This window comes from Psittacula echo, assembly GCF_963264785.1.
Source record: "Psittacula echo genome assembly, chromosome: 19".
NCBI lineage: Eukaryota > Metazoa > Chordata > Aves > Psittaciformes > Psittacidae > Psittacula > Psittacula echo.
The window spans coordinates 4994394-5018074 of record NC_137755.1 but is presented as its reverse complement, the minus strand read 5'-3'; the positions used below and the strand labels follow the sequence as shown (position 1 = coordinate 5018074).

The following is a 23681-nucleotide window of genomic DNA, read 5'->3' as shown; positions in this document are numbered from 1 at the left end:
TGTGTGCAGTAATACTTGGGGTATCACAAGGACAAGTGCAGGGCAGCTGGGAACAAGAGTGATGGACTCTGTAGCTCTCCCGACTATGCACTGATCCACAGGCTGCTGAGCTCTTTTATCTGTCCTGTCCTAAGACTGATCGCATGCTCAGTCAGAAAAATTAGGATTTCTACACCTAAAAATAGCACTTCTCAGGTGAGAAACTTCTGAGATAATCCTGACAAAGTCACACTGAGGCTCTGCTCTGCAGCCACAATCCTCATAGCTGTGAGTGCAGGCACTGAACCTCTGTTACATCTGATGCCCCTTGTGGGTATTGGAGCTTTCACAGCTTTGTAAAACCCGTGCAGTGGCGCAGAGCTGAGTCCTTGGAGCCACAGTGCTTCTGCCAGCACACTCAGCACCAGCACCAGGAATGGGAAAATGCATTTGAACTTGAGGGGATGGTGGAAATCTTATGGGAAATGATCTGGTTTTATCCTGAGAAGCCTCCCCTAACCTGTCACTGCCTTTTTCTGCTCTGACAGTGCCCCATGCCCAGAGGCAGCACATGGCCAACGGCAGCTCCATCACCCACTTCCTCCTCCTGCCATTCGCAGACAGGCGGGAGCTGCAGCTCTGGCACTTCTGGCTCTTCCTGGCCATCTCCCTGGCTGCGCTCCTGGGCAACGGCCTCATCATCACCAGCACAGCCTGCGACCAGCACCTCCACACCCCCATGTACTTCTTCCTCCTCAACCTGTCCCTGCTGGACCTGGGCTGCATCTCCACCACTGTCCCCAGATCCATGGCCAATTCCCTGTGGGACACCAGGGCCATCTCCTACACAGGTTGTGCTGCACAGGCCTTTTTCTTTCTATTTTTTATCATAGCTGAGTTTTCTCTCCTCACTGTCATGTCCTATGACCGCTACGTGGCCATCTGCAAGCCCCTGCACTACGGGAGCCTCCTGGGCAGCAGAGCTTGTGTCCACATGGCAGCAGCTGCCTGGGGCAGTGGCTTTCTCACTGCTCTGCTGCACACAGCCAATACATTTTCACTCCCCCTCTGCCGAGGCAATGCTGTGGAGCAGTTCTTCTGTGAAATCCCCCAGATCCTCAAGCTCTCCTGCTCACATTCCTACCTCAGGGAAGTTGGGCTTCTTGTGATTGGAGCCTGTGTAGCATTTGGCTGTTTCGTTTTCATTGTGGGGTCCTATGTGCAGATCTTCAAGGCTGTGCTGAGGATCTCCTCTGAGCAGGGCCGTCACAAAGCCTTTTCCACGTGCCTCCCTCACCTGGCTGTGGTCTCCCTGCTTGTTGGCACTGGTATCTTCACCTACCTGAAGCCCCCCTCCATCTCCTCCCCATCCCTGGATCTGGTGGTGTCAGTGCTGTACTCGGTGGTGCCTCCAGCAGTGAACCCCCTCATCTACAGCCTGAGGAACCAGGAGCTGAAGGATGCTGTGAGGAAGCTGGTGACTGGATGTGTTTCAGCAGCCATACGCTGCTTGCTTTACCCAGGAAAAGGCTTCCAGTGTAGGTCATGAGAGGACAAGTCTGCCTTTCCTGCTTTACAACTGTTTTCCTGTTTCAGTTTGTTGTGATGTTGTCTTCATAGAAATGTCAGTTTTCATCTCCTCCTGTTTAAGTAGCCACTCGTGTTGTGTGACCCACAGCCTTTGTGTCACTGGAGGTCTCTCACTGTATTTAAGAGAAATAAATGATCCTGCACCAACTTCTTCTCTGTGCTATGTCTTCATGTGGCAGGAATGAAGGGGAATGAAATCAGTTTTCTTGCTACTCCAGCTCTGGGATGGCTGCTCTGTGCCTGGAGCAGGAAGAGCTCTTGGGGAGCCCAAGGGCTGTTGGGGACTGGCTGCCTGTACCGGCAAGGAGGACATGGAGAATACAGAGCCAGGCTCCTCACCATGGTGCCTGGTGGGAGGACAAAAGGCAATGGGGGATAGTGACAGAGGAGAGGTTGAGCCGGGACATAAGGAAACCTTGTTCCCCCAGGCTCAGGCAAGGTCTGCATCAGGTCACCCAGAGAGGCTGTGCAGTCTCTGGCCTTGGGGATTTCCAACTCAGACTGAATCAAGCCTTGAACCACTTCCTCTGACCCTGTTCCTGATGGGTTGGACTTTGTAACTCCTGGCGTCCTTACCAACCTCTGTTCTCTTATGATCCTAAGACGATGGGCTTATGAAGGGTCACAAAGATGCTCTGAGGGCTGAAGCATGTCTCCAGACATCTTCATCTCCAGATGAAAACAGGCTGAGAGAGCTGGGGATGTTCAGCCTGAGGAAGAGAAGGCTCCAGGGAGACATCTTAGCAACCTGTCCACACGTAAACAGGGCCTACAGGAAACCTGGAGAGAGGCTTTTTGCAAGGGTGTGCAATGACAGAAGAAGGGGGAATGGCTTTAGACTGAAAGAAGGGGTTTAGATCAGACATTAGGAAGGAATTCTTCCTTGTGAGGGTGGTGGGACACTGGCACAGGGTGCCCAGAGAAGCTGTGGCTGTCCCATCCCTGGCCGTGTTCAAGGCCATGTTGGAAGGCGCTTGGAGCAACCTGCTCTAGTGCACCACTCTAAAACACTCCCGTAACACCCAGAAACACCCTGAGACACCTAAAAAAACCACCCACAAAGCACCTGATGAACACTCTAAAACATCCCTAGATCCCTGAAAACACCACTGGCATCCCCCAAACTCCTCATGTCCTTGTCCTCCCCCTGCTGTGATGCTGTGGCCTAAATCCAATCCTAAACCGTGTCACTAAACCCTATCTCTGACCTAAAGCCCTGTTCCTGACCCTAACTCTAAACCTCACTTATTTTTATAATGTTATAATATTATAATAGAATGCAATTAAAATTATGAAAAAATACTAAGTTAAATAATATAAATAATAAAAAAATTAAAATGAAACAGATTCAGTAAAAACAAAGAAACATGCCTTTCTGCTCTTCCTTCTTCCTCTGTCTATTCTTTCTTTCCAAGGAAAAGATTCATTGAATCCTGGAATAACTCAGGTTATTCCTGAAGAGACCCCTGAACATCATCTTGTCTGGCTACCCTGCTCAAGGCAGGGTTAACCAGGTGAGATCATTCAAAGGCTCTTCCTTTCCTGCTGTCATCCACCAAGGAGCTAAAAAGGCACTCCATCATATTAGACAGGGAGTTAATAAAGACATTCAACAGTGTTGGCCCAACTGCTTGCACTGAGGGGTGTCACTCTTAAGTGGCCGCCAGGAGGAATCTACCACTGGTGACATTTGGGCTTGATCCAGCAGCCCACTTCCCCCTCACTAAATCCTCTGTCTCTTCCGCCCAGAGATCACCAATTGGCTATAAATAGATTATTAATGGTCCAGGTACAAAACATGCCCTTTTTTCCCCTACCCATACAAGTTCGGCAATCGCTTTCTTGTCCTACAAGCACCTAGAAGTGGCTGCAGGTGTATTTGGTCCATCACCTTCCAAGGGAGTGGGATGAGTTGAGCAGCCTGTGATTATCCAGAGCCTCCTTCTTGCCCTTCGTGAGGAAAGGTTTGATGTCCGCCTTTTCCAAGGACCCCAGAACCTCTCTGATGGCTCTGACACGTTTGAGGGCACAATCCAGAAAGGATGATGGGAGCGTTTGCCACGAGCCTGCCCAAGGCATGCGAGAAAAAATCCCGCTGGGACATTGGGGTCACACACAGAAATGGCAGGGCCCTGGTGTCCACACCTGAGCTGTCCTCATGCACTCCTGTCACAGTTTAAGCCCAGCCTCATACACTCCGGGGTGTTCAGGGACACGAGTCCTCCCCTTGCACACACAGAGCCGTGTACTTGCTGCAGCAGCGTCTCTCTGGCCTCCTGTTGCCACTGCGAGAGGCTGGAGGCATCTCAGCCCTGCGGTGTTGTCACCCTGATCTGCACTCACCTGGGCCCAGCAGCAAAAGGAATGGGCACGGGGACCTCGGCTCAAGGAAGCAAACCCAGTGCTGCATTCAGGAAGGTTTCCAAGGAACGTTGCTATCAAAGTGAAGTGACCTCAAGACACTCTCTGCCCCACTGGCCTTCATGGAACCCCACGGAATAGCTGAGGGTGTTTGTGCTCACCCAGGGTTCATCTCCTCAACTACACACTGTGTGCATGCTTACATCTCACCCGTACAGTGCGAACTGCCTTGGAGCCCAGCTCTTCCACACAAATGCCCTTTGCCTGCCTTGGCCTGAGCTAACAGTGCTGCCACAAAACATGCCACTGCCACTGCCACAAAATACGTGACCGTATGTGATGTATACATCACCATCTGAACTATTATTTACATCATCTTCAAATCATTGTGAATTCACAGTTGAATTAAAAGTCAATCATTGCTTAATCAGCATTGGATTCCCATTTGATTTTAATTCAGTCCCTGATTAATTACCATTGGTCATTAATAAGGCCCTTTCAGTTATCCCCACAAGGATGACTTCTCTGAACCATTCCCCTGTGAAGCACAATGAGGCACAGCTCCAAGTCCATTTCCCTTCAGGCGTGCAGCAGCAGATCCAGCAAGTGCCCCCGTTCCCCACTGAGGGCCATGGCAGATGGAGGAAGCCCAGCACATCCCGGCTGGGTACAAAGAGAGCTGCAGAGAAGGTTCCCGAGAGCAGGACAGCTCCTGGCACAGGGACTATCCCAGCTCCAGGTCCAGCCTGCACTGGACGCCCTGCGCCTCCTGCCCTTGGCGGCGGGGTCACAGCGGGGCCCTTTGTGACCCGGTCTGTGACAGTCCCCTGCGTGGTCACGTCCCTTGCGCTGCCCTTCCCTCCCCTGCCCACATCCCTCCATCCCGCAGGGGGGCAGAGAGGCCCTGCAGCCGCCCCAGGGGGAAACTGGGAGGAGGTGGGGGCTCCCCAGGAGAGCAGCTCTGCGCTGGAGCCAGCCCAGGTGTGCCTGGGGCAGCCACTGCAGAGCGGGCAGTGAGGGCTCCTCCAGGGCTGGGCAGGGTCGGGGCCAGGGACTGCCCCCAGCTGGATGCTGGCACTGCTGGATCCCGCTTCCTCCTCACGCTGCCAGCAGGGGCCTGCGCTCTGCCCCTGCAGGGCTGCTGCAGGGTTACCAGAACCCGCCAGCGCCATTGCCCCCTGCCGCAATCCCTGCCAGGCTGCTGCAGGCCTTGCCAGAGCCCTCCCGGGATTTGCCACCTCCTGCAATGCCCGCTCGGCTCCCACTGCCTTTACCAGTGCCCCGGGCCCCTGCAACACCTTCAGGAGCCCACCAGGAATTGCAGAAGGTGGCAGGGCCTGGCGGGATCTGGCACAACCCGTGCAGGCTCGCCGGCGTTCCGCAAGACAGCAGGGACCCTGGTGTGCCCATGGAACCTGGATGTGCGTTCTAGACAGAGGCAGCAGCCTTGGGGGCCTGGTGGAGCTCGGAAGCCCTGCAGGTATTGCAGGGGCACCAATGCCCGTGGTGTCCAGGAAGACCCCTGGGCACTCTGGAAGCCACAGGATCCCGAAGGAATGCTGACCTTCCCCTGTAACTGCATTGCCACTGTCCTGCCTGTTACACCAGTTACTGCCCGTGTGCAGGCAGGTCTCTAAGGCAGCCAGGCTGGGAGTTGGTGCACAGCAGCTGCACCATCCAGCCGCCAGCTTCAGTGGAGAAGTCGGATGGAGGGAAAAGTGACGCAAGTCCCGGGTGGACGATGAGAGCAATGTTGGGTGGGGAGGTGAGGAGCGAGGTGCTCAGTGCAGCCCTGGACCTTAAGGGCTGCTTTTGCTGCCTCTGCAGGCCTCTGGAAGAGACATTCGGGATCAGTGGCAATGGAAGAGAAATTTCTAAACTGAAAAGTGATAAAATAAACCCTTTCAAATAACTTTTATCAGATGCTCTTTGTAATCTTCCTGCACTCAGAAACCTCCCCAATTCCCTGCAAGACAATCTGGAAGACTTGACAAAAACCACAGGGTGAGACATGGCTCCTCAGGGTTTAATGAGCCCCATGGTGTATTTGGGCTGAGTCCATGAACCTCAGGTGCTGAGAGGAGACCAAAGAAACCTCCGAAGAAGTCCAAGTCAAAAAACAAAGCCCCAAGTCCCTTCAGCATTAATGGGCCCCACTGAGGGCTGTTACTGACAAAGCCTCCCCAGGGACTCATTAAAGCAAGTCAGTGGAGGCTGTGATTACAGGTAGACAAAGGCAAAATGCAGGTGTCTGATGGTGAGAAAAGCTTGGTTTGTTTGATGTAGCAGAAAGGCCAAGCCCTGACCACAGCCCTTGGAGAAGTAGAGCCTGAAATCCTGAGAATGAAAGTTCTCCTCATAGGCCTTGATGAAAGAGGCAACTGCCATAGCCCAGGGCACAGAGACCTTTTGTTCTTTTGGGCCTTTCAGCCTTGCCAGAATCCTCACTCATCTCTGCTGCAGGCTGTCCTGCACTGGCCCATGCCTGCACCTCTTTCCCTTCAGGCTCTTGACACCCATCTTGCTTTCCCACCTGGCTCTCACCTTGCATTTCTGTACCTTCAGTCACATCTCTGCACCCATCGCTGTCTGCTCCTTGAAACACAAAGCCATGGGCTGAGCCAGACTCCCTCTGGGTGACCTCTTGCACCACAACTCCACCTTTTGAGAGACATTTCTCTTTCCTAACCTTGAGTCTGAACCTGCCAAGCTGCACTTTGTAGAGGTTTCCTTCTCTTCCTGCTAGCAAGAAATTCTCCATCATCTCTGAAGCCACATTTCAAGTAGTTGCAGGCTGCTACTATAGTGTCAATTCAGCAGGTGGAGTGAATATCTCTCAGCAAGGCCATCTAAAGGAGGCTTCTAGAGGAATGGGTGATGCCATCAGGATAGAGAACTAAGCACCATGGGAGAGCAGTGGGAAAAGGGAATGGTCTGGATTGAGAACTTCCTGGCAAGAGCCAGAAGTAAAGGTGGTGTCCTTGGGTGCAAGGTACCCCATGCTGTGGGAACAGGGCACCTCATTTGGGACAGCTTCCTGCCTGTAGCACCCTCTCTTCTGCGCACACCCCACTCTGTGCCCACACTCACAAGTGTCTCACAGAACCTTTGCACTTCCCCTGCAGCAGTGACCCCTCACTGCAGGAGGTTCCTGCATTCTCCAGGCTCAGGGATGGATCCTGCATTCCAGGCAAGTTTGGGTAATGCAGGAGAGGGAGACAGGAAGGTCGGCTCATGGGGCATGAGGAGCAGTGTTCAGGCACCATTCCACTTCTTCCTGTCACTTCACACCCTTGCAAAAAGCCCCACTCCAGGTTTCCTGTAGGTCCTGTTTGGGCACGGGCAGACTGCTGTCTCCTTGGAGCCTTCTCTTCCTCAGGCTGAACACCCCCAGCTCTCTCAGCCTGTTTTCATCTGGAGATGAAGATGTCTGGAGATTTGCTTCAGCCCTCAGAGCATCTTTGTTACCCTTCATAAACCCATTATTGTAGGATCACAAGAGAACAGAGGCTGGAAGGGACGCCAGGAGTTATCAAGTCCAAAACATCAGAAACAAGGTAAGAGCAAGAGCTTCAAGTCTTGATTCAGTTTCAGTTGGAAATCCCCAAGGCCAGAGACTGCACAGCCTCTCTGGGATACCTGATGCAACACTTGCCTGAGCCTGTGGGAGCAAGGTTTCCCTATGTCCTGCCTGAACCTCTCCTCTGTCACTATCCCCCACTGCCTTTTGTCCTCCCACCAGGCACCATGGTGAGGAGCCTGGCTCTGTATTCTCCATGACCTCCTTGCTGGTACAGGCAGCCAGTCCCCAACAGCCTTCCCTTCCCAAGATCTCAGGTCCCCATCCGCCTGCTCTTCACTGTGCTCCAGTTCTTGCCTGTCCTCAGGGCTCATTGATAAACCCACTCCTGCTTGCCAATAGCATTCCTGAACTGAGGATCTGAAACCTGGATGGAGTATTCCAGAGCATCCCTTCCCTTGTTCTCCTGCCATGCTCCTGGTCATACAGCCCGCCATGCTGCTGTCCTCCCTTGCTGCCAGGGCACACGCTGCCTCCTGTCCAGCTCCTGCCCACCCAGACCTTTCCCATGGGCTGCTCCCAGCCAGGCAGCCCCAGCCTGGGCCATTGCAGGGGAGTCCCCTGCAGGGACCCCTGTGTCCCCTGCTCTCCTGCCCAGGACACCCTGAGAGCTCTGCAGCCCCCCCATGCCATCCCATCTCCCCACACCAGCACAACAGCCCCGGTCCTTTGGCTCCCCAAGAGCTCTTCCTGCTCCAGGCACAGAGCAGCCATCCCAGAGCTGGAGCAGCCAGAAAGCTGATTTCGTTCCCCTTCATTCCTGCCATGTGAGGACATAGCACAGAGAAGATGTTGCTGCAGGATCATTTATTTTACATAAATAAAATGAGAGACGTCCAGTGACACAAAGTCTGTGGGTCACACAACAAAAGTGGAGGAGATGAAAACTGACATTTCTATGAAGACAAGATCATCACAAATTGAAACAGGAAAACAGTTGTAAAGCAGCAAAGACAGACGTGGCCTGTCATGACCTACAATGGAAGCCCTGTCCAGGGTAAAGCAGGCAGTGTATGGCTGCTGAAACACATCCAGTCACCAGCTTCCTCACAGCATCCTTGAGCTCCTGGTTCCTCAGGCTGTAGATGAGGGGGTTCACTGCTGGAGGCACCACCGAGTACAGCACTGACATCACCAGATCCAGGGATGGGAAGGACATGGAGGATGGCTTCATGTAGGCAAATGTGCCAGTGCTGACAAAGAGGGAGACCACAGCCAGGTGAGGGAGGCACATGGAAAAGGCTTTGTGGCGTTTCTGCTCAGGGGAGATCCTCAGCACTGCCCTGAAGATCTGCACATAGGACCCCACAATGAACACAAAACAGCCGAGTCCTAAAAACCAACTTAGCACAAGAAGCCCAACTTCCCTGAGGTAGGAATGTGAGCAGGAGAGCTTGAGGATCTGGGGGATTTCACAGAAGAACTGCTCCACAGCATTGCCTCGGCAGAGGGGGAGTGAAAATGTATTGGCTGTGTGCAGCAGAGCAGATTCTCCTGGAAGGTATGCTAAGGCACATGAAAAACAACAAGGTGGTTGGTGACAGCCAGCATGACTTCACTAAGGGGACATCCTGCCTGACCAATTTGGTTGCCTTCTATGGTGGGGCTACAAAACTGACGGACAGGGGCAGAGCAGTTGATGTCATCTACCTGGACTTGTGCAAAGCGTTTGACACTGTCCCACACGACATCCTTGTCTCTAAATTGGAGAGACATCAATTTGATGGGTGGACCACTCAGTGGATAAAGAACTGGCTGGATGGCCGCAAGCAAAGAGATGCCTTCAATGGCTTGATGTCTGGCTGGAGACCGGTAACAAGTGGTGTCCCTCAGGGATCGGTGTTGGGACCGACCTTGTTCAACATCTTTGTCGGTGACATGAACAGTGGGATTGAGTGCGCCCTCAGCAAGTTTGCCGATGACACCAAGCTGTGTGGTTCGGTTGATACGCTGGAGGGAAGGAATGCCATCCATAGGGACCTTGACATGCTTGTGAGGTGGGCTGATGCCAACCTTCTGAAGTTTAACCATGCCAAGTGCAAGGTCCTACACCTGGGTTAGAGCATTCCCAGGCACGGCTACAGGTTGGGCAGAGAAGAGATTCAGAGCAGCCCTGTGGAGAAGGACTTGGGGGTGCCACGGCACCGCGGCAGCACATCGGGGCTGCTGGAAGGCGGTGAAGGCCCTGCTGGGAAACTGGAGGGTTTCAGCAATGCCCATGGAAGTGCTTCCACCAGCGTGCTTGGAAGAACACCCAACATTGCAGAACATGGCAGGGCCCTGGCAGTCTGCACCAACCCTGCAGAATCTCCTCAAGCATTCTAGATGGAGGCAGAGGCCTCAGCAGGCTCTGGCAAGGCTGTGGAATAACACCGGGCATTCCAGAATGCGCAGGTGCTCTGGAACTGTGCTAAAGCCCTCAGGAGCCTGACCACCATTCAGAAAGGTAGCAAAAGCCATGGTGGACCTTGGAAGCCCTCCAGGTATTCCAGCCTCAGGGATCGTTATCAGACTTGCTCATGCTCCTTCACCATCAGAGCTGCTTCCCACGGAAACTCCTGGAATTGTCCCCAAGTAAGTCCAGAGTCTGTTCTCTGCTGCTGGCCTTCCTCATGCCCTTTAGCATCTGAGTCCCCACTATTGCATGCTCATGGCAGCCAAGGCTGACACTGATGATCACATCCTGAGCAGCTTTTCCAGGGGAGCATCACCCTTGTTGGCCCGCCCTGCACCTGTGTTAACCGGTTGTGCCAAGACCCTCCACACTGTTGCACCCTGTTGCTTTGCATGGCCAGGGACTGCCAGGGCAATTACCTGCAAGGTACCAGCTCATTAGCCTGGAGACTTCCTTAGCTGCTGGCAAAAGACCTTTTCTGTTTCCCCTCCCTGAGCAAGTAGTTTGTAACTGTGAGAACAATGTCGCTATTACCGACTCCTCTGATCCTCAGTCACAAAAGCCAACCCAACCTGTTCCCTGTCACACAGAGGACCTCCAGAAATCCAGGTTTCCCCTTCATGCAGGGGGCATCCACCCTCCTCATCCTTCTTGTCTCCATGCTACATCTCTTGGGGTTCCAGCCATCAAAGGAACATGAGACTACCTGTATAATTCTGTCCTTACAGAGCTAGATCTAGGGAACTGCATTTTAAATGATGCCTCACAGAGTCCAGTGCATTTTCTCCTGGGACAGCAACAGACCAGCAGGTCCTGGTGAAAAACATTCTCTCAGCACCTTGGATGCTGCCCCTTTGGTCTCATGAACTGGTAAGGCTGTAGTCTGCAAAGACCCTAACCCCTGACTTGATCCCCATCCAGTGCTGGTTGTTTCCCTTTCCCATCCAGGGTCCTTTCTCAAAGCACAAAGTCCTGAGAGATCTTGCTGGTGGTAACTGAGGCAAAGAGGAGATAGGCTGTCTGAGATCTACCTGCATGTACTCTTGCTTTATTTAGTGGTGGTCCTGTGTTATCTTGTTTCTTCTTTAACTGTTCCCGAAGTAGGAGCATCTCATCCTGGTGCTCTTCAATTCCTGTTTGAGCTTGTCTGAGATTTGCTATGACCCATCGCTGTGCATAAAGGATGCTGTCTCTGAAAGCCAGATGTAGCCAAGCACACAGTTAAAATGCTTGGGCTGTTCCTTAGCTGAATCATCAAGGGAGTGAGTAGAGACCCTGCAGTGATGTACTTTGTGTTCACTCAATGCCTGCAGCTAAAGGGTGGCAGAAAGGACAGACCTGGCATCACTGATAGCAACTGATGCCTGATGCCTCTGAGCGCTTACAAGAATATTCCCAACGATATTGTCTTGTCTCTATATCAGCCTGCACGTATCTTTGGCCTGTCTCTATAACTTGCATGTAACTTTGACCAGCCCTGTAATGCCAACTGTCACCAGAGATATGCACCCAGACACGTCACTCCTGGCCCCAGTCAATGTTAATGCTGAGACAAAGCTCCCTCATGTAGGTGCCTTTTCAAGGAAGACCTGACCAGAGGCAGGAGGAATCCTACCTCCTGTGGGTTTGTGGTGTTCATGGGAGGGAGCTGAGTCCCCTTCCAGTTAGGAGGAGATGCCTCAACTAACCAGGGTGAATCCACTCCATCAGCAAGGGTAAAGGAGATTCCAGCCTGTCCTTGCCTGGCTGTCCTAATGATGGGACAAGAAACAGGCTGCCCACAGAAGTGGTTGTGTCACCATTCCTGGAGGCCTTTAAAAGACATGGAGATGTGGCACTTGTTGACATGGATCAGAGGTGGACTTGACAGTTTTTGGTTGATAGCTAGAGTTGATCTTCAGTGTCTTTTTGAATCTAAACGATTCTGTAATTCTGATAAACTTTGTTTACACCAAATTCCATCTCTCAGCAGAGAAATGACGCTGCAGGAAGGCAGTGTGTCTCCCAGCTGAGGGAGGGAACATCAGTACATGCTTCATGCTCTTAACCATGGGGTTCCTCTGGAGCCCCAGGGAGACCTGGGGGGAGCCCTGGAGGGAGCCCAGTGGGGCAGAGGCAGAGCCACCTCGGCTGGGCCTCTCCTGATGAGCTGGGAGCAAGGGGAGACCTGCGAGCCTCAGAGAGCTTAAAGGCACTTGGCAGTGGAGGATGCTGAGAGCTCCCTGCAGGAGAAACCTTCCCAGCCCTGTGCATGGTAAGGCTCTGGGTGCAGGGCAATGCAGCCGCAGTTCCTGGAGGGATCTGCTCAAGCTGCTGCCTCGGACAGGCCATGGGATCTGTCAGGAGGACTCTCTTGGTTTCTCTGTGTAGATAAGGAGGAGGATGTGCTGCAGAGCAGGGCTTCTCTCTGCACCATGCGAGGGACAGGACAAGGCAGGTCCCTTTTCCCGGGGCTGGCTGCATGGTGTGAATGTGGGTGTGCAGCCATGGATGCCCAGTGCTGTCACAGTATCACAGTATGTTAGAGATTGGAAGGGACCTCAAAAGATCATCTAGTCCAATCCCCCTGCCGGAGCAGGAACACCTAGATAAGGTTACACAGGAATGTGTCCAGGCGGGTTTTGAATGTCTCCAGAGAAGGAGACTCCACAACCTCCCTGGGCAGCCTGTTCCAGTGTTCCGTCACCCTCACTGGGAAGAAGTTTCTTCTCAAGTTTAAGTGGAACCTCTTGTGTTCCAGTTTGTACCCATTACCCCTTGTCCTATCATTGTTTGCCACTGAGAAGAGCCTGGCTCCATCCTCGTGACACTCCCCCTTCATATATTTATATACACTAATAAGGTCACCCCTCAGTGTCCTCTTCTCCAAACTATAGAGACCCAGCTCCCTCAGCCTTTCCTTATAAGGGAGATGCTCCACTCCCTTGATCATCTTAGTTGCCCTGCGCTGGACTCTCTCCAGCAGGTCCCTGTCCAGATGCAGGACTCTACACTTTCCCTTGTTATATTTCATCAAGTCCTGCCCAACTCTCCAGCCTGTCCAGAGCTCGCTGGATGGCAGCACAGCCTTCTGGCGTGTCAGCCACTCCTCCTAGCTTAGTGTCATCAGCAAACTTGCTGACAGTACACTCAATTCCCTCATCTAAATCATTGATGAATATATTAAATAATACTGGTCCCAGTACTGACCCTTGAGGCACTCCACTAGATACAGGCCTCCAACTAGACTCCGCCCCATAGACTACAACTCTCTGGCTTCTGTCCTTCAGCCAGTTTGCAGTCCACCTCACTACCTGATCATCCAGACCACACTTCCTCAATTTAGCTATGAGGATGCTGTGGGAGACTGTGTCAAATGCTTTGCTGAAGTCAAGGTAGACCACATCCACCGCTCTGCTATCATCCATCCACAATGTTATTTCCTCATAAAAGGCTATGAGGTTGGTCAAGCATGACTTCCCCTTGGTAAAGCCATGTTGACTGCCCCTCATAACCTTCTTATCCTTGACATGCCTTAAGATGGCATCAAGGATAAGGTGTTCCATCACTTTCCCAGGGATGGAAGTGAGGCTGACCGGTCTATAGTTACCCGGGTCCTCCTTCTTGCCCTTTTTGAAGACTGGAGTGACATTTGCTTTCCTCCAGTCCTCGGGCACCTCTCCTGTTTCCCAAGACTTGGTAAAGATGATGGAGAGTGGCCTAGCAATGACTTCCCCACAGACAGCTGAGCCCTTTTGTCTCTCCCATGCTCAAACTCTTCACAGTTGCCTTCAAAAACTTAATTAGGAATTTTATCCCTAATAGAGTCAGTCTTCAGATGTGACACTGGGAAAACAAACAAAAAAACCAACCTCAGACACAATCATGACGAAGTCACACTGAGCCTCTCCTATGCAGACCGAAAGCGTCCAGAGTCGTGAGTGTGTAAATTGAACTTCTGTATCTGACATCCCTCCTGTCCTAACCTGTCACTGTCTTTTTCTCCTCTGACAGTGCCCCATGCCCAGAGGCAGCACATGGCCAACGGCAGCTCCATCACCCACTTCCTCCTCCTGCCATTCGCAGACAGGCGGGAGCTGCAGCTCTGGCACTTCTGGCTCTTCCTGGCCATCTCCCTGGCTGCGCTCCTGGGCAACGGCCTCATCATCACCAGCACAGCCTGCGACCAGCACCTCCACACCCCCATGTACTTCTTCCTCCTTAACCTGTCTCTGCTGGACCTGGGCTGCATCTCCACCACTGTCCCCAAATCCATGGCCAATTCCCTGTGGGACACCAGGGCCGTCTCCTACACAGGTTGTGCTGCACAGGCCTTTTTCTTTCTCTTTTTCATGTCAGCCGAGTTTTCCCTCCTCACTGTCATGTCCTACGACCGCTACGTGGCCATCTGCAAGCCCCTGCACTACGGGAGCCTCCTGGGCAGCAGAGCTTGTGTCCACATGGCAGCAGCTGCCTGGGGCAGTGGCTTTCTCACTGCTCTGCTGCACACAGCCAATACATTTTCACTCCCCCTCTGCCGAGGCAATGCTGTGGAGCAGTTCTTCTGTGAAATCCCCCAGATCCTCAAGCTCTCCTGCTCACATTCCTACCTCAGGGGAGTTGGGCTTCATGTGCTTGGTTTCTGTTTGGCACTTGGCTGTTTTGTGTTCATTGTGGGGTCCTATGTGCAGATCTTCAGGGCTGTGCTGAGGATCCCCTCTGAGCAGGGACGCCACAAAGCCTTTTCCACGTGCCTCCCTCACCTGGCCGTGCTCTCCCTCTTTGTCAGCACTGCTACCTTTGGCTATTTGAAGCCCCTCTCCATCTCCTCCCCATCCTTGAATCTGGTGGTGTCAGTGCTGTACTCGGTGGTGCCCCCAGCAGTGAACCCCCTCATCTACAGCCTGAGGAACCAGGAGCTCAAGGATGCTGTGAGGAAGCTGGTGACTGGATGTGTTTCAGCAGCCATGTACTGCTTGCTTTACCCTGGAAAGGGCTGCCAGTGTAGGTCATGATAGGCCACGTCTGAGTTTCTTTCTTTACATTTGGTTTCCTGTTTCAATTTGTAGTTATGTTGTCTTCATAGAAATGTCAGTTTTCATCTCCAGCTTAACTAGCCACCCATGTTGTGTGACCCACAGACTTTGTGTCAGTGGGGTTCTTTCACTGTATTTAAGGGAAATAAATGATCCTGCAGCAACTTCTTCTCTGTGATATGTGCTCACATGGCAGGAATGAAGGGGAATGAAATCAGCTTTCTGGCTGCTCCAGCTCTGGGGTGGCTGCTCTGTGCCTGGAGCAGGAAGAGCTCTTGAGGAGCCCAAGGGCCAGGGCTGTTGTGCTGGTGTGGTAAGATGGGATGGCATGGGGGGGCTGCAGAGCTCTCAGGGTGTCCTGGGCAGGAGAGCAGGGGACACAGAGGTCCCTGCAGGGGACTCCCCTGCAGTGGCACAGGCTGGGGCTGCCTGGCTGGGAGCAGCCCATGGGAAAGAACTGGGTGGGCAGGAGCTGGACAGGAGGCAGCGTGTGCCCTGGCAGCAAGGGAGGACAGCAGCATGGCGGGCTGTATGACCAGGAGCACGGCAGGAGAACAAGGGAAGGGATGCTCTGGAATACTCCATCCAGGTTTCAGATCCCCAATTCAGGAACGCTATTGGCAAGCAGGAGTGGGTTTAGCAATTGGCCCTCAGGACAGGTGGGGACTGGAGCACAGTGCCTGTGGGGAGAGGCTGGGGGAGCTGGGCTTGTCCAGCCTGGAGAAGGGAAGGCTGATGGGGACCTGAGATCTTGGGAAGGGAAGGCTGTTGGGGACTGGCTGCCTGTACCAGCAAGGAGGACATGGAGAATACAGAGCCAGGCTCCTGACAATGGTGCCTGGTGTGAAAACAAAAGGCAATGGGGGAGAGTGACAGAGGAGAGGTTGAGCCAGGACATAAGGAAACCTTGTTCCCATAGGCTCAGGCAAGTGCTGCATCAGGTCACCCAGAGAGGCTGTGCAGGCTCTGGCCTTGGGGATTTCCAACTCAGACTGAATCAAACCTTGAACCACTAGCCGTGACCCTGTTCCGGAGCGGTTGGACTTGAGACCTTCTGGGGTCCCTTTCAAACACTGTTCTCTTATGATCCTACAAAGATGGGTTTATGAAGGGCCCTGAAGTTGCTCTGAGGGCTGGAGCACGTCTCTGATGATGACAGCTGAGAGAGCTGAGGGTGCTGAGCCTGGAGAAGGCTGCAGAGAGACATCCTAGCAATCTGCCCATACTTAGACAGGGCCTACAAGAAATCTGGAGAGGGGCTTTCTGCAAGGGTGTGCAATGACAGGACAAGGGGGAATGGCTTCAGCTGAAAAAAAGGCAGATTTAGCTTGGACATTAGGAGGAAGTTCTTCTCTGTGAGGGTGCTGAGGAGCTGGCACAGGGTGCTCAGAGAAGATGTGGCTGCCCCATCCCTGGCAGTGTTCAAGGCCAGGTTGGATGGGAGTCAGGTTTGCTCTGAAGCTGTGCTTTGCCCAGCTCTGACGTTCACAAGGGATGTCAGATGAAATCCCAGAATCATTTCATTTGAAAAGACCCTTGAGAACATCGAGTCCAGCCATTAACTGCTGTGCTCTAAGGGCTGGAGCACGTCTCCGATGAAGGCAGGCTGAGAGAGATGGGGGTGTTCCGCCTGGAGAAGAGAAGGTTCCAGGGAGACATCTTAGCATCTGCCCATAGCTAAACAGGGCCTACGAGAAATCTGGAGAGGGGCTTTTTAGAAGGGTGTGCAGTGACAGGACGAGGGGCAATAGATTTAAGCTGAAAAAAGGGAGATTTAGCTTGGACATTTGGAGGAATTTTTTTCTATTTGAGAGTGGTGGGACACTGGCACAGGGTGCACAGAGGATCTGTGGCTGCCCCATTCCTGGCAGTGTTCATGTTGGTTGGGAGTCATGTTATGTGTGAAACAGTGCTTTGTCCAGCTCTAACGTTCACAAGGGATGTCAGATGAAATCCAGATTGATTGTAAAGTCCTCTACATGTACTCATGACTCCGATGAGTCTGGTCTGCGCAAGAGAGGCTCAGCAAGGCCTTAGACTCTTTGACTGTGTTATTTATTTACTGGCATAGCACTGCTGAGGTTTGTGAGGGTTTTTTTTGAGGGGGTGTTATAAAACATTCTCTGTATGACTGAAAACCTGAAGAGTACTGAAATAGGGAGAAGTCCTCAGCTTTTTGCAGATTAGTGCAGAGGCAGGAGAGCTGCAGTGTCCATCAGACCTTTCCCATCTGCCCTGTGCTGAAACTCCCACTGCCTGCAAGGTGCCTTCACACACAAATTGCTCTTAAGAACCCCCACAAAAACCTGTCCTGTGCTGAGAGCAGGGCACCACGGTTTAAAGGGACAGAACACGGAGGTCTCATGGGGAGAAGCAAAGGACTGTGCCCAGGAGAGCATGGCCAGCAGCCACCTCCAGTGCCAGGCACCAAGAGAGCTGCCTGAACGCGCCCTTCCCAGGCCTGGGCTGCACTTTCCCCCCACTCCCTGCCCATGTCTCTGCTGCCTGGAGCTGTCCCTGCCAGGAGCTGCTGCTCTGGGCCCAGCTCTGCTCCCTCTCAGTGCTCCCAGAGCCCATCCCATGGGCTGTGTGCTCAGCTCTGCCCTGCACACCCCTCCTGGCAGCAGGGCTCTGCCCAGGGGCAGCTCTGCCTCTGCAGGAACCTCACACCTGGCACTCCATGGATCCATCAGTGGTGAATGGAGAAACATGGTCACCCCCTGAGGAAAGCCTTGAGAGCTTCTTAACTCTTCAGTGAGTTACTGGTGGCAATGAGCAGTGTGCAGGGAGGTGAGGGAGGGTGGAGGGAAGTCAGCAAGAAACGAGGTGATGGTTCAGGGCTTTAACCAATCCTTGCAAGCAGGATGGAGCCCAGCAATGGAGAGCAGTTGATGTCTGTAGGTGGAGGAGGAGTAGGTGTTCCTGGAGTGTGGCTGCAGACCCTGGACAAAGCAGAGGCTGTCTGAGAAGTTTCCTCATGGGAACATGCCTCAGCGTGGCACATGGGGAATGCCCACTGCTGGGGGTGCCTGAACACTGCTCCTCATGCCCCATGAGCCGACCTCCCTGTCTGCCTCTCCTGCACTACCCAAACTTGCCTGGAATGCAGGATCCATCCCTGAGCCTGGAGAATGCAGGAACCTCCTGCAGTGAGAGAGGGTCCTACAGGCAGGAAGCTGTCCCAAATGAGGTGCCCTGTCCCCTGAACATGGGGTACCTTGCACCCAAGGACACCACCTTTACTTCTGGCTTTTGCCAGGAAGTTCTCAATCCAGACCATTGGCTTTTCCCACTGCTCTCCCATGGTGCTTAGTTCTCTATCCTGATGGCATCACCCATTCCTCTAGAAGCCTCCTGTAGATGGCCTTGCTGAGGGATATTCACTCCACCTGCTGAATTGACACTATAGTAGCAGCCTACAACTACTTGAAATGTGGCTTCAGAGATGATGGAAGTTTTCTTGCTAGCAGGAAGAGAAGGAAACCTCTGCAAAGTGCAGCTTGGCAGGTTCAGACTAGAAGTTAGGAAAGGGAAATGTCTCTCCAAAGGTGGAGTTGTGGTGCAAGAGGTCACCCAGAGGGAGTCTGGCTCAGCCCATGGCTTTGTGTTTCAAGGAGCAGGCAGCGATGGGTGCAGAGATGTGACTGAAGGTACAGAAATGCCAGGTGAGAGCCAGGTGGGAAAGCAAGATGGGTGTCAAGAGCCTGAAGGGAAAGAGGTGCAGGCATGGGCCAGTGCAGGACAGCCTGCAGCAGAGATGAGGGAGGATTCTGGCAAGGCTGAAAGGCCCAAAAGAACAAAAGGTCTCTGTTGCCCTGGGCTATGGCAGTTGCCTCTTTCATCAAGGCCTTTGAGGAGAACTTTCTTTCTCAGGATTTCAGGCTCTTCTTCTCCAAGGGCTGTGGTCAGGGCTTGGCCTTTCTGCTTCATCAAACAAACCAAAGGTTTTCTTACCACCAGATACCTGCATCTTGTCTCCCAGGAGTCACAGCCTCCAGTTACTTGTTTTAATGAGTCCCTGGGGAGGCTTTGTCAGTAACAGCCCTCAGTGGGGTCCATTAATGCTGAAGGGCCTTGGGGTTTTGTTTCTGACTTGGACTTCTTGAAAGGTTTCCTCAGTCTCCTCTCAGCACCTGAGGTTCATGGACTCAGCCCAAATACACCATGGGGCTCATTAAAACCTTTGGGATTTGTCAAACCTTGCAGATTGCACAGCACATTTTAGGATTCCGAGTGCAGGAAGATTGCAAAGGGCAACGGATAAAAGTTATTTTGAGGGGTTTTTTTTCTCTACTTTTCAGTTTAGAAATTTCTGTGACTTGTGGAATGCCTGGCACAGGGATCACTAGAACCTGCCAGCACCCCTCCTGCCGCCTTCCGCAATGCTCGGTGGGCTTGCGCGGGCCTTGCCGGAGCCAGGCAGGTCCCCTTGTGCTGAGCTCCCAGGGACAGCACCAGCAGCTGCACTGCCCAGGGGCTGCTCCTGCCCTGACACCTTCTCAGCACCTCTGACACCAGCAGCTCCTGCACACAGAAGGCTCCTGCTTCGCCCCCAGCACCTCTGCAGGCAGAGCTCAGCTCCAAGCACAGGAACAAGCCCAGCGCCTCCTCCTCACCCAGCCCCTGCTCCTACAGCTGGGATGGCACCAGCACATCTCCTGACAGCTTCTCCTCCCTTTAGAGCACGCACACACAATGTGTTTCAAGCCAGCACTAAAACAGGATTGCAAAGTCAAAGAACACGTACATGGATGCGCAGGGCAGGCACGGGAGATGCAGCCTCCCGAGGGAGGGGTCTCCTCTGCACTGGTTCCTGCAGGGCTCTGGCTCCTTCAATAGCCCACGCTCAGCGTGGGGGCCCCATCACAATGGGCGTCTCCGCAGCGACCACCACAGCTTTGTGATGGTGGCAGCATCGTGCCCATGGCACTGGGCACCCAGGGGTGCTCTGGGAGTGGACATGGGGGGACCAGCCTCTGCCCTCTGCTGCCAGAGCCGTAGGTTCAGTCTCAGTAAAAGACAAACCTCAAGCCCTGCAGCAGCCACACTGAGCTCCCCTGCACACAGCACGCTCGCAGCATCCTTCATCCCACAACCCCAGAAGAAAGGGATGGCTCCATCCCGCCAAGTGCTTCCTTTTACTTCAATCCGCATGGAAAACAAACCAGATTCCTATGTTCCCTACCCTATGCGCTATTTACTGTGAGCACAAATCCCACTGACTCAATAATGCAGTCCTATGGCCAGACCCGATAGGGCAGACTGCCAGGGCCAGCCCCCACCCTGCCCCAGCCCCAGACAAGACCCCCCCGCAAAATAGCAACCCTCAGTTGTAGACTGAGAATCAGAGCAACAACAGGAAAAGTAAAATCTTCTATCGCTAAAATCACTATGAAGAGCTGTACAGCAAACTTTGCTGCTGTAGAGCTGTTGTGGTTTAAAAGGCACAGAGCATAGAACTAGACAGGAGAGAGGATAAAGCTAACCAGCAGTGATGCCCAATGCAATTGCTCAGTACCCACTGAGGGATACCCAGCCTGACCCAATCCCATCCCTTCAGGGTGACTCCCCCAGTTTCTATCCTGGGCATGACGTGCTGTGGGATGGAATACCCCTTTGGCTAGTTTGGGTCAGGTGTCCTGTCTGCTTCCTCCTGGCTATTTGTGCCCCTCCTCACTGCAGAGCATGAGAGACTGAAAAGTCCTTGATCAGGGTAAGTGCTACTGAGCAACAACGAAAGCATCAGTGTGTTACGAACGTTATTGCCAGAATAATGCGAGAACACAGCACTGCATCAGCTACAGGAAAGAGAATTAATTCTATCCCAGCCAAAACACCACCCAGGGGGCTGGGAGATCAACCCCGATGTCAGCACCAGCCCTGCTGCCTGACCAAGGGATGGGAGCTCAGCCCTGAGGCCAGCACCAGCCTCGCTGCCTGCCCAGGCAGCCATGAAACCCTTCACACCAAAGAACTGCTCCAGTTCCTAAGACAAGCCAGGGCTGCAGCAACCGGACGAACTGTGGGTGCCCCTGGAACAGGGACTCCCAGGCAGAAGATAGAAGATCCCCATGAGCCCTTGGGCCATCGTGGAGGGTTGATGCACCTGTGGATGCTGGTGCTGGCAGTGCAGAAGGTCCCTTCTCTTGGATGCTGCCCAATGATGCTGCAGGTGCTGCTTTAGGAAGTTCTCAGAGTCGTCTCTGCACAGTGACTGCCGTGGGGAGTCACTGCATGCAATATAAGCAGTGGGAGCGGTGATGTCCTAGTGCATGGCAGGTGACGTCACAGTGTGTGGCAGGTGATGTTGTTAGAGGAAGGTGAAATTTTCTGAAACCATTCTAACGGTGATTATATTTGAAAAGTTTGCAGTTTGCAAAGAAAGCCTTTGTATATATGTTAAAATTTTGTAACATTGCTGTTCTGTATTTTAGACACTATTCCAGTAAGCGATTGTGTTTAGAAATCATAAATCAATAGAGAAGCTTCATACACTGAATGCTGCAATTGTGCTGGTTTGTATCCTAGCTACTTTATAACTAAACACTACAATGGTGACTTTAGGAATAGAAACAAATATAACCTTGTAAAATAAAGGAAATGTAGAAAAGAATATACTGAGAAACTCCAACTTAGCAGAACCAAAGATTAGGCCTGAACCACATACCAAAGGAAGATAAAAGAATGCTGTATCCACATAATGGTTGGGACTTGTCCAAAGAACAAGGTAAAAAGAGGACAGAGTGAGGAAGACTCCTTACTTCATCAGGACGACCACCAGACGACCACCAGAGGGGGCCGCGCAAGCGCAGGAGAGGCTGATGTCGTAAGGGACTGATGAAGTAATCCCTGATACCTATTGCGAAACTTCTAACTTATAAATTGCGAACGCAATGTGACGGGGTTAGAACCAGATTTGGGTGCGTACCCCTGGTTCTCGGTGCCTTAATAAAGCACCTCATATAACCATTCCGGTGGTTATGTGTTTGTCCCAACGCTAACAATGTCACAGTGTGTCAGAGCAGCCCCGCTGCCTGTCCAGGCACCAAGACGGGAACCAGGATAGGAGCTGCTCTTGCCTCCTCCACCCATAGCTTGTGTTCCAAGGAGCAGTTGTCATCTCCCAGCACCTCTGGTGAAGGGTTCCGTGGGGTTCCGTGGCCTTGCACACCTGAACATGGGGTGTTCCAGAATCAGCCACCCCTGTGGTCCCATATCTCCATGGTCATTGTGATGTCTGTGTCCCCATGGTCCCCATGTGACCCACCATGTCCCTATGGGCACCCTGTCCCCAGCACATCCCTGTGGTCACTGTGTTATAACCTTACAGCTTAATCTAACAATAGTGTGTGCGCCTTTAGCATAGTAGAATAGACCAAACTGTTCTAACTTACTCACTTGTAGAGAGAAAGGAATGTTTGGCTGCTGGGGGAAGGAACATCATGGGACTGATAACAACTAAGGAGACAGTAAATAAGACCAAGGATGCCAGCCTTCAAGACAGCAGAGTGGCACCCAGCGTGGAGTGAGACTGGAACAGAGCAGAAGCAAGGACATACCAACTCCTAACTGGGCACTTGGGCCTTGCGAGCATGCGCAAGCACTGAGGTCATTCAGTAAACACAGTGAGGAAGACTATCGGTGCCCACCAAAGACCCCCACTCAGCAAGAAAGCACATGCGTAACTAGGATGCAAGTATTATAACTAGTTCCTGGGAAAAGCTGTGAATATGCATGACTATGCTAAATACAGAGCTGCTGTTGGCAAGTACGGGTATGCTCATCTTTGTGAAACGATTCATGCGTGCGCCCAGCGCTGCAATAAAGAATGCTGCTTTCTGAAACTCCAAATTGAGCCTTAGAGAGTTTCTCTGACCGACTTTGATGGTAACAATTTGTCTCCGGAACAGGGACGCTCAGCTGTGTTTCCCACAGATTCGGAGAGTCCCTGGGACCTTCACGCCAGCATCAGGGGAGTTTGCCTGAAAGGAATCCCAGCTCCCAGAACCAATCTCTAGACATCAGTGAGACCCTGATTTAATTTCTTTAAAAAGCCATCCTTTTTGGTCCTTTTCCACGTAAGGCAAAGAGGGACGCCCTGTGCAATGAATGAAACGTAGTTTAGTTTTGGTTGTCTGGACTTTGGTATTTGGTGGAGGTCAGGATCATGGGTACCACTGCCTCCAAAGGGGGGATTCCGGAAAGGTCTCCCTTGGGTTGCATTTTGCAACAATCCTGGTGGAGGACAGGACCACTGCCTCCACAAAGGGGTTGAAGAAACCCCATTGGGTTGCATTTCACAACACTGGAAACAAATCGGTGAACCCCCGGGGGGTTCGGTCACTGGGGAGACTTTGGAACAAAGTGGTGGACCCCTGAGGGGTTTGGTTACTTGGGAGACTCTGGTAAAATACTGTCGTCATTGGTGGATGTTAGTCTTGAGATGAGAAGGAAAGTGGGATGAAGCAGCTTATGTATGTGTTTCACTTTGAGATATCATCTGGAATGACAAGGGGATTGCAGTTTTAATTTTGCACTCCAGGACCTGTTAGTATTGTCCTTGGAGAAAGACAGCAAGATTTGCTTAAACACTGTTGCTCTTTGTGCACCATAGGGCGACTATGCACTAAACATTCAAGGAAAGCAGAGGAGGATTCGGAATTGATGGTAGCCCCCTGGAGAAGGGGTACTGTGAATAATGGGGCTGAAGGTGCTGACAATGAGAATCAAGCACAAGCACCAGCACAGGCACCAGAGATTA

At 52.5% G+C, this 23681-nt stretch overlaps 2 protein-coding genes across 2 annotated transcripts; both read left to right on the top strand.

Moving 5' to 3' along the window:
* Positions 1-550: 550 nt before the first annotated feature.
* LOC308228573 (olfactory receptor 14A16-like) lies at positions 551-1528 on the top strand (the record flags this gene model as incomplete). Its single annotated transcript, XM_080631949.1, has 1 exon — positions 551-1528. The coding sequence occupies one exon, from the start codon at positions 551-553 to the stop codon at positions 1526-1528; it is 978 nt and encodes a 325-aa protein (XP_080488075.1).
* Positions 1529-13921: 12393 nt separating this feature from the next.
* On the top strand, positions 13922-14899 carry LOC308228572 (olfactory receptor 14A16-like; the record flags this gene model as incomplete). The annotated part of the gene is made up of 1 exon (XM_080631948.1): positions 13922-14899. One exon carries the CDS (start codon positions 13922-13924, stop codon positions 14897-14899), a length of 978 nt encoding a protein of 325 aa, XP_080488074.1.
* Between the last annotated feature and the right edge of the window lie 8782 nt (positions 14900-23681).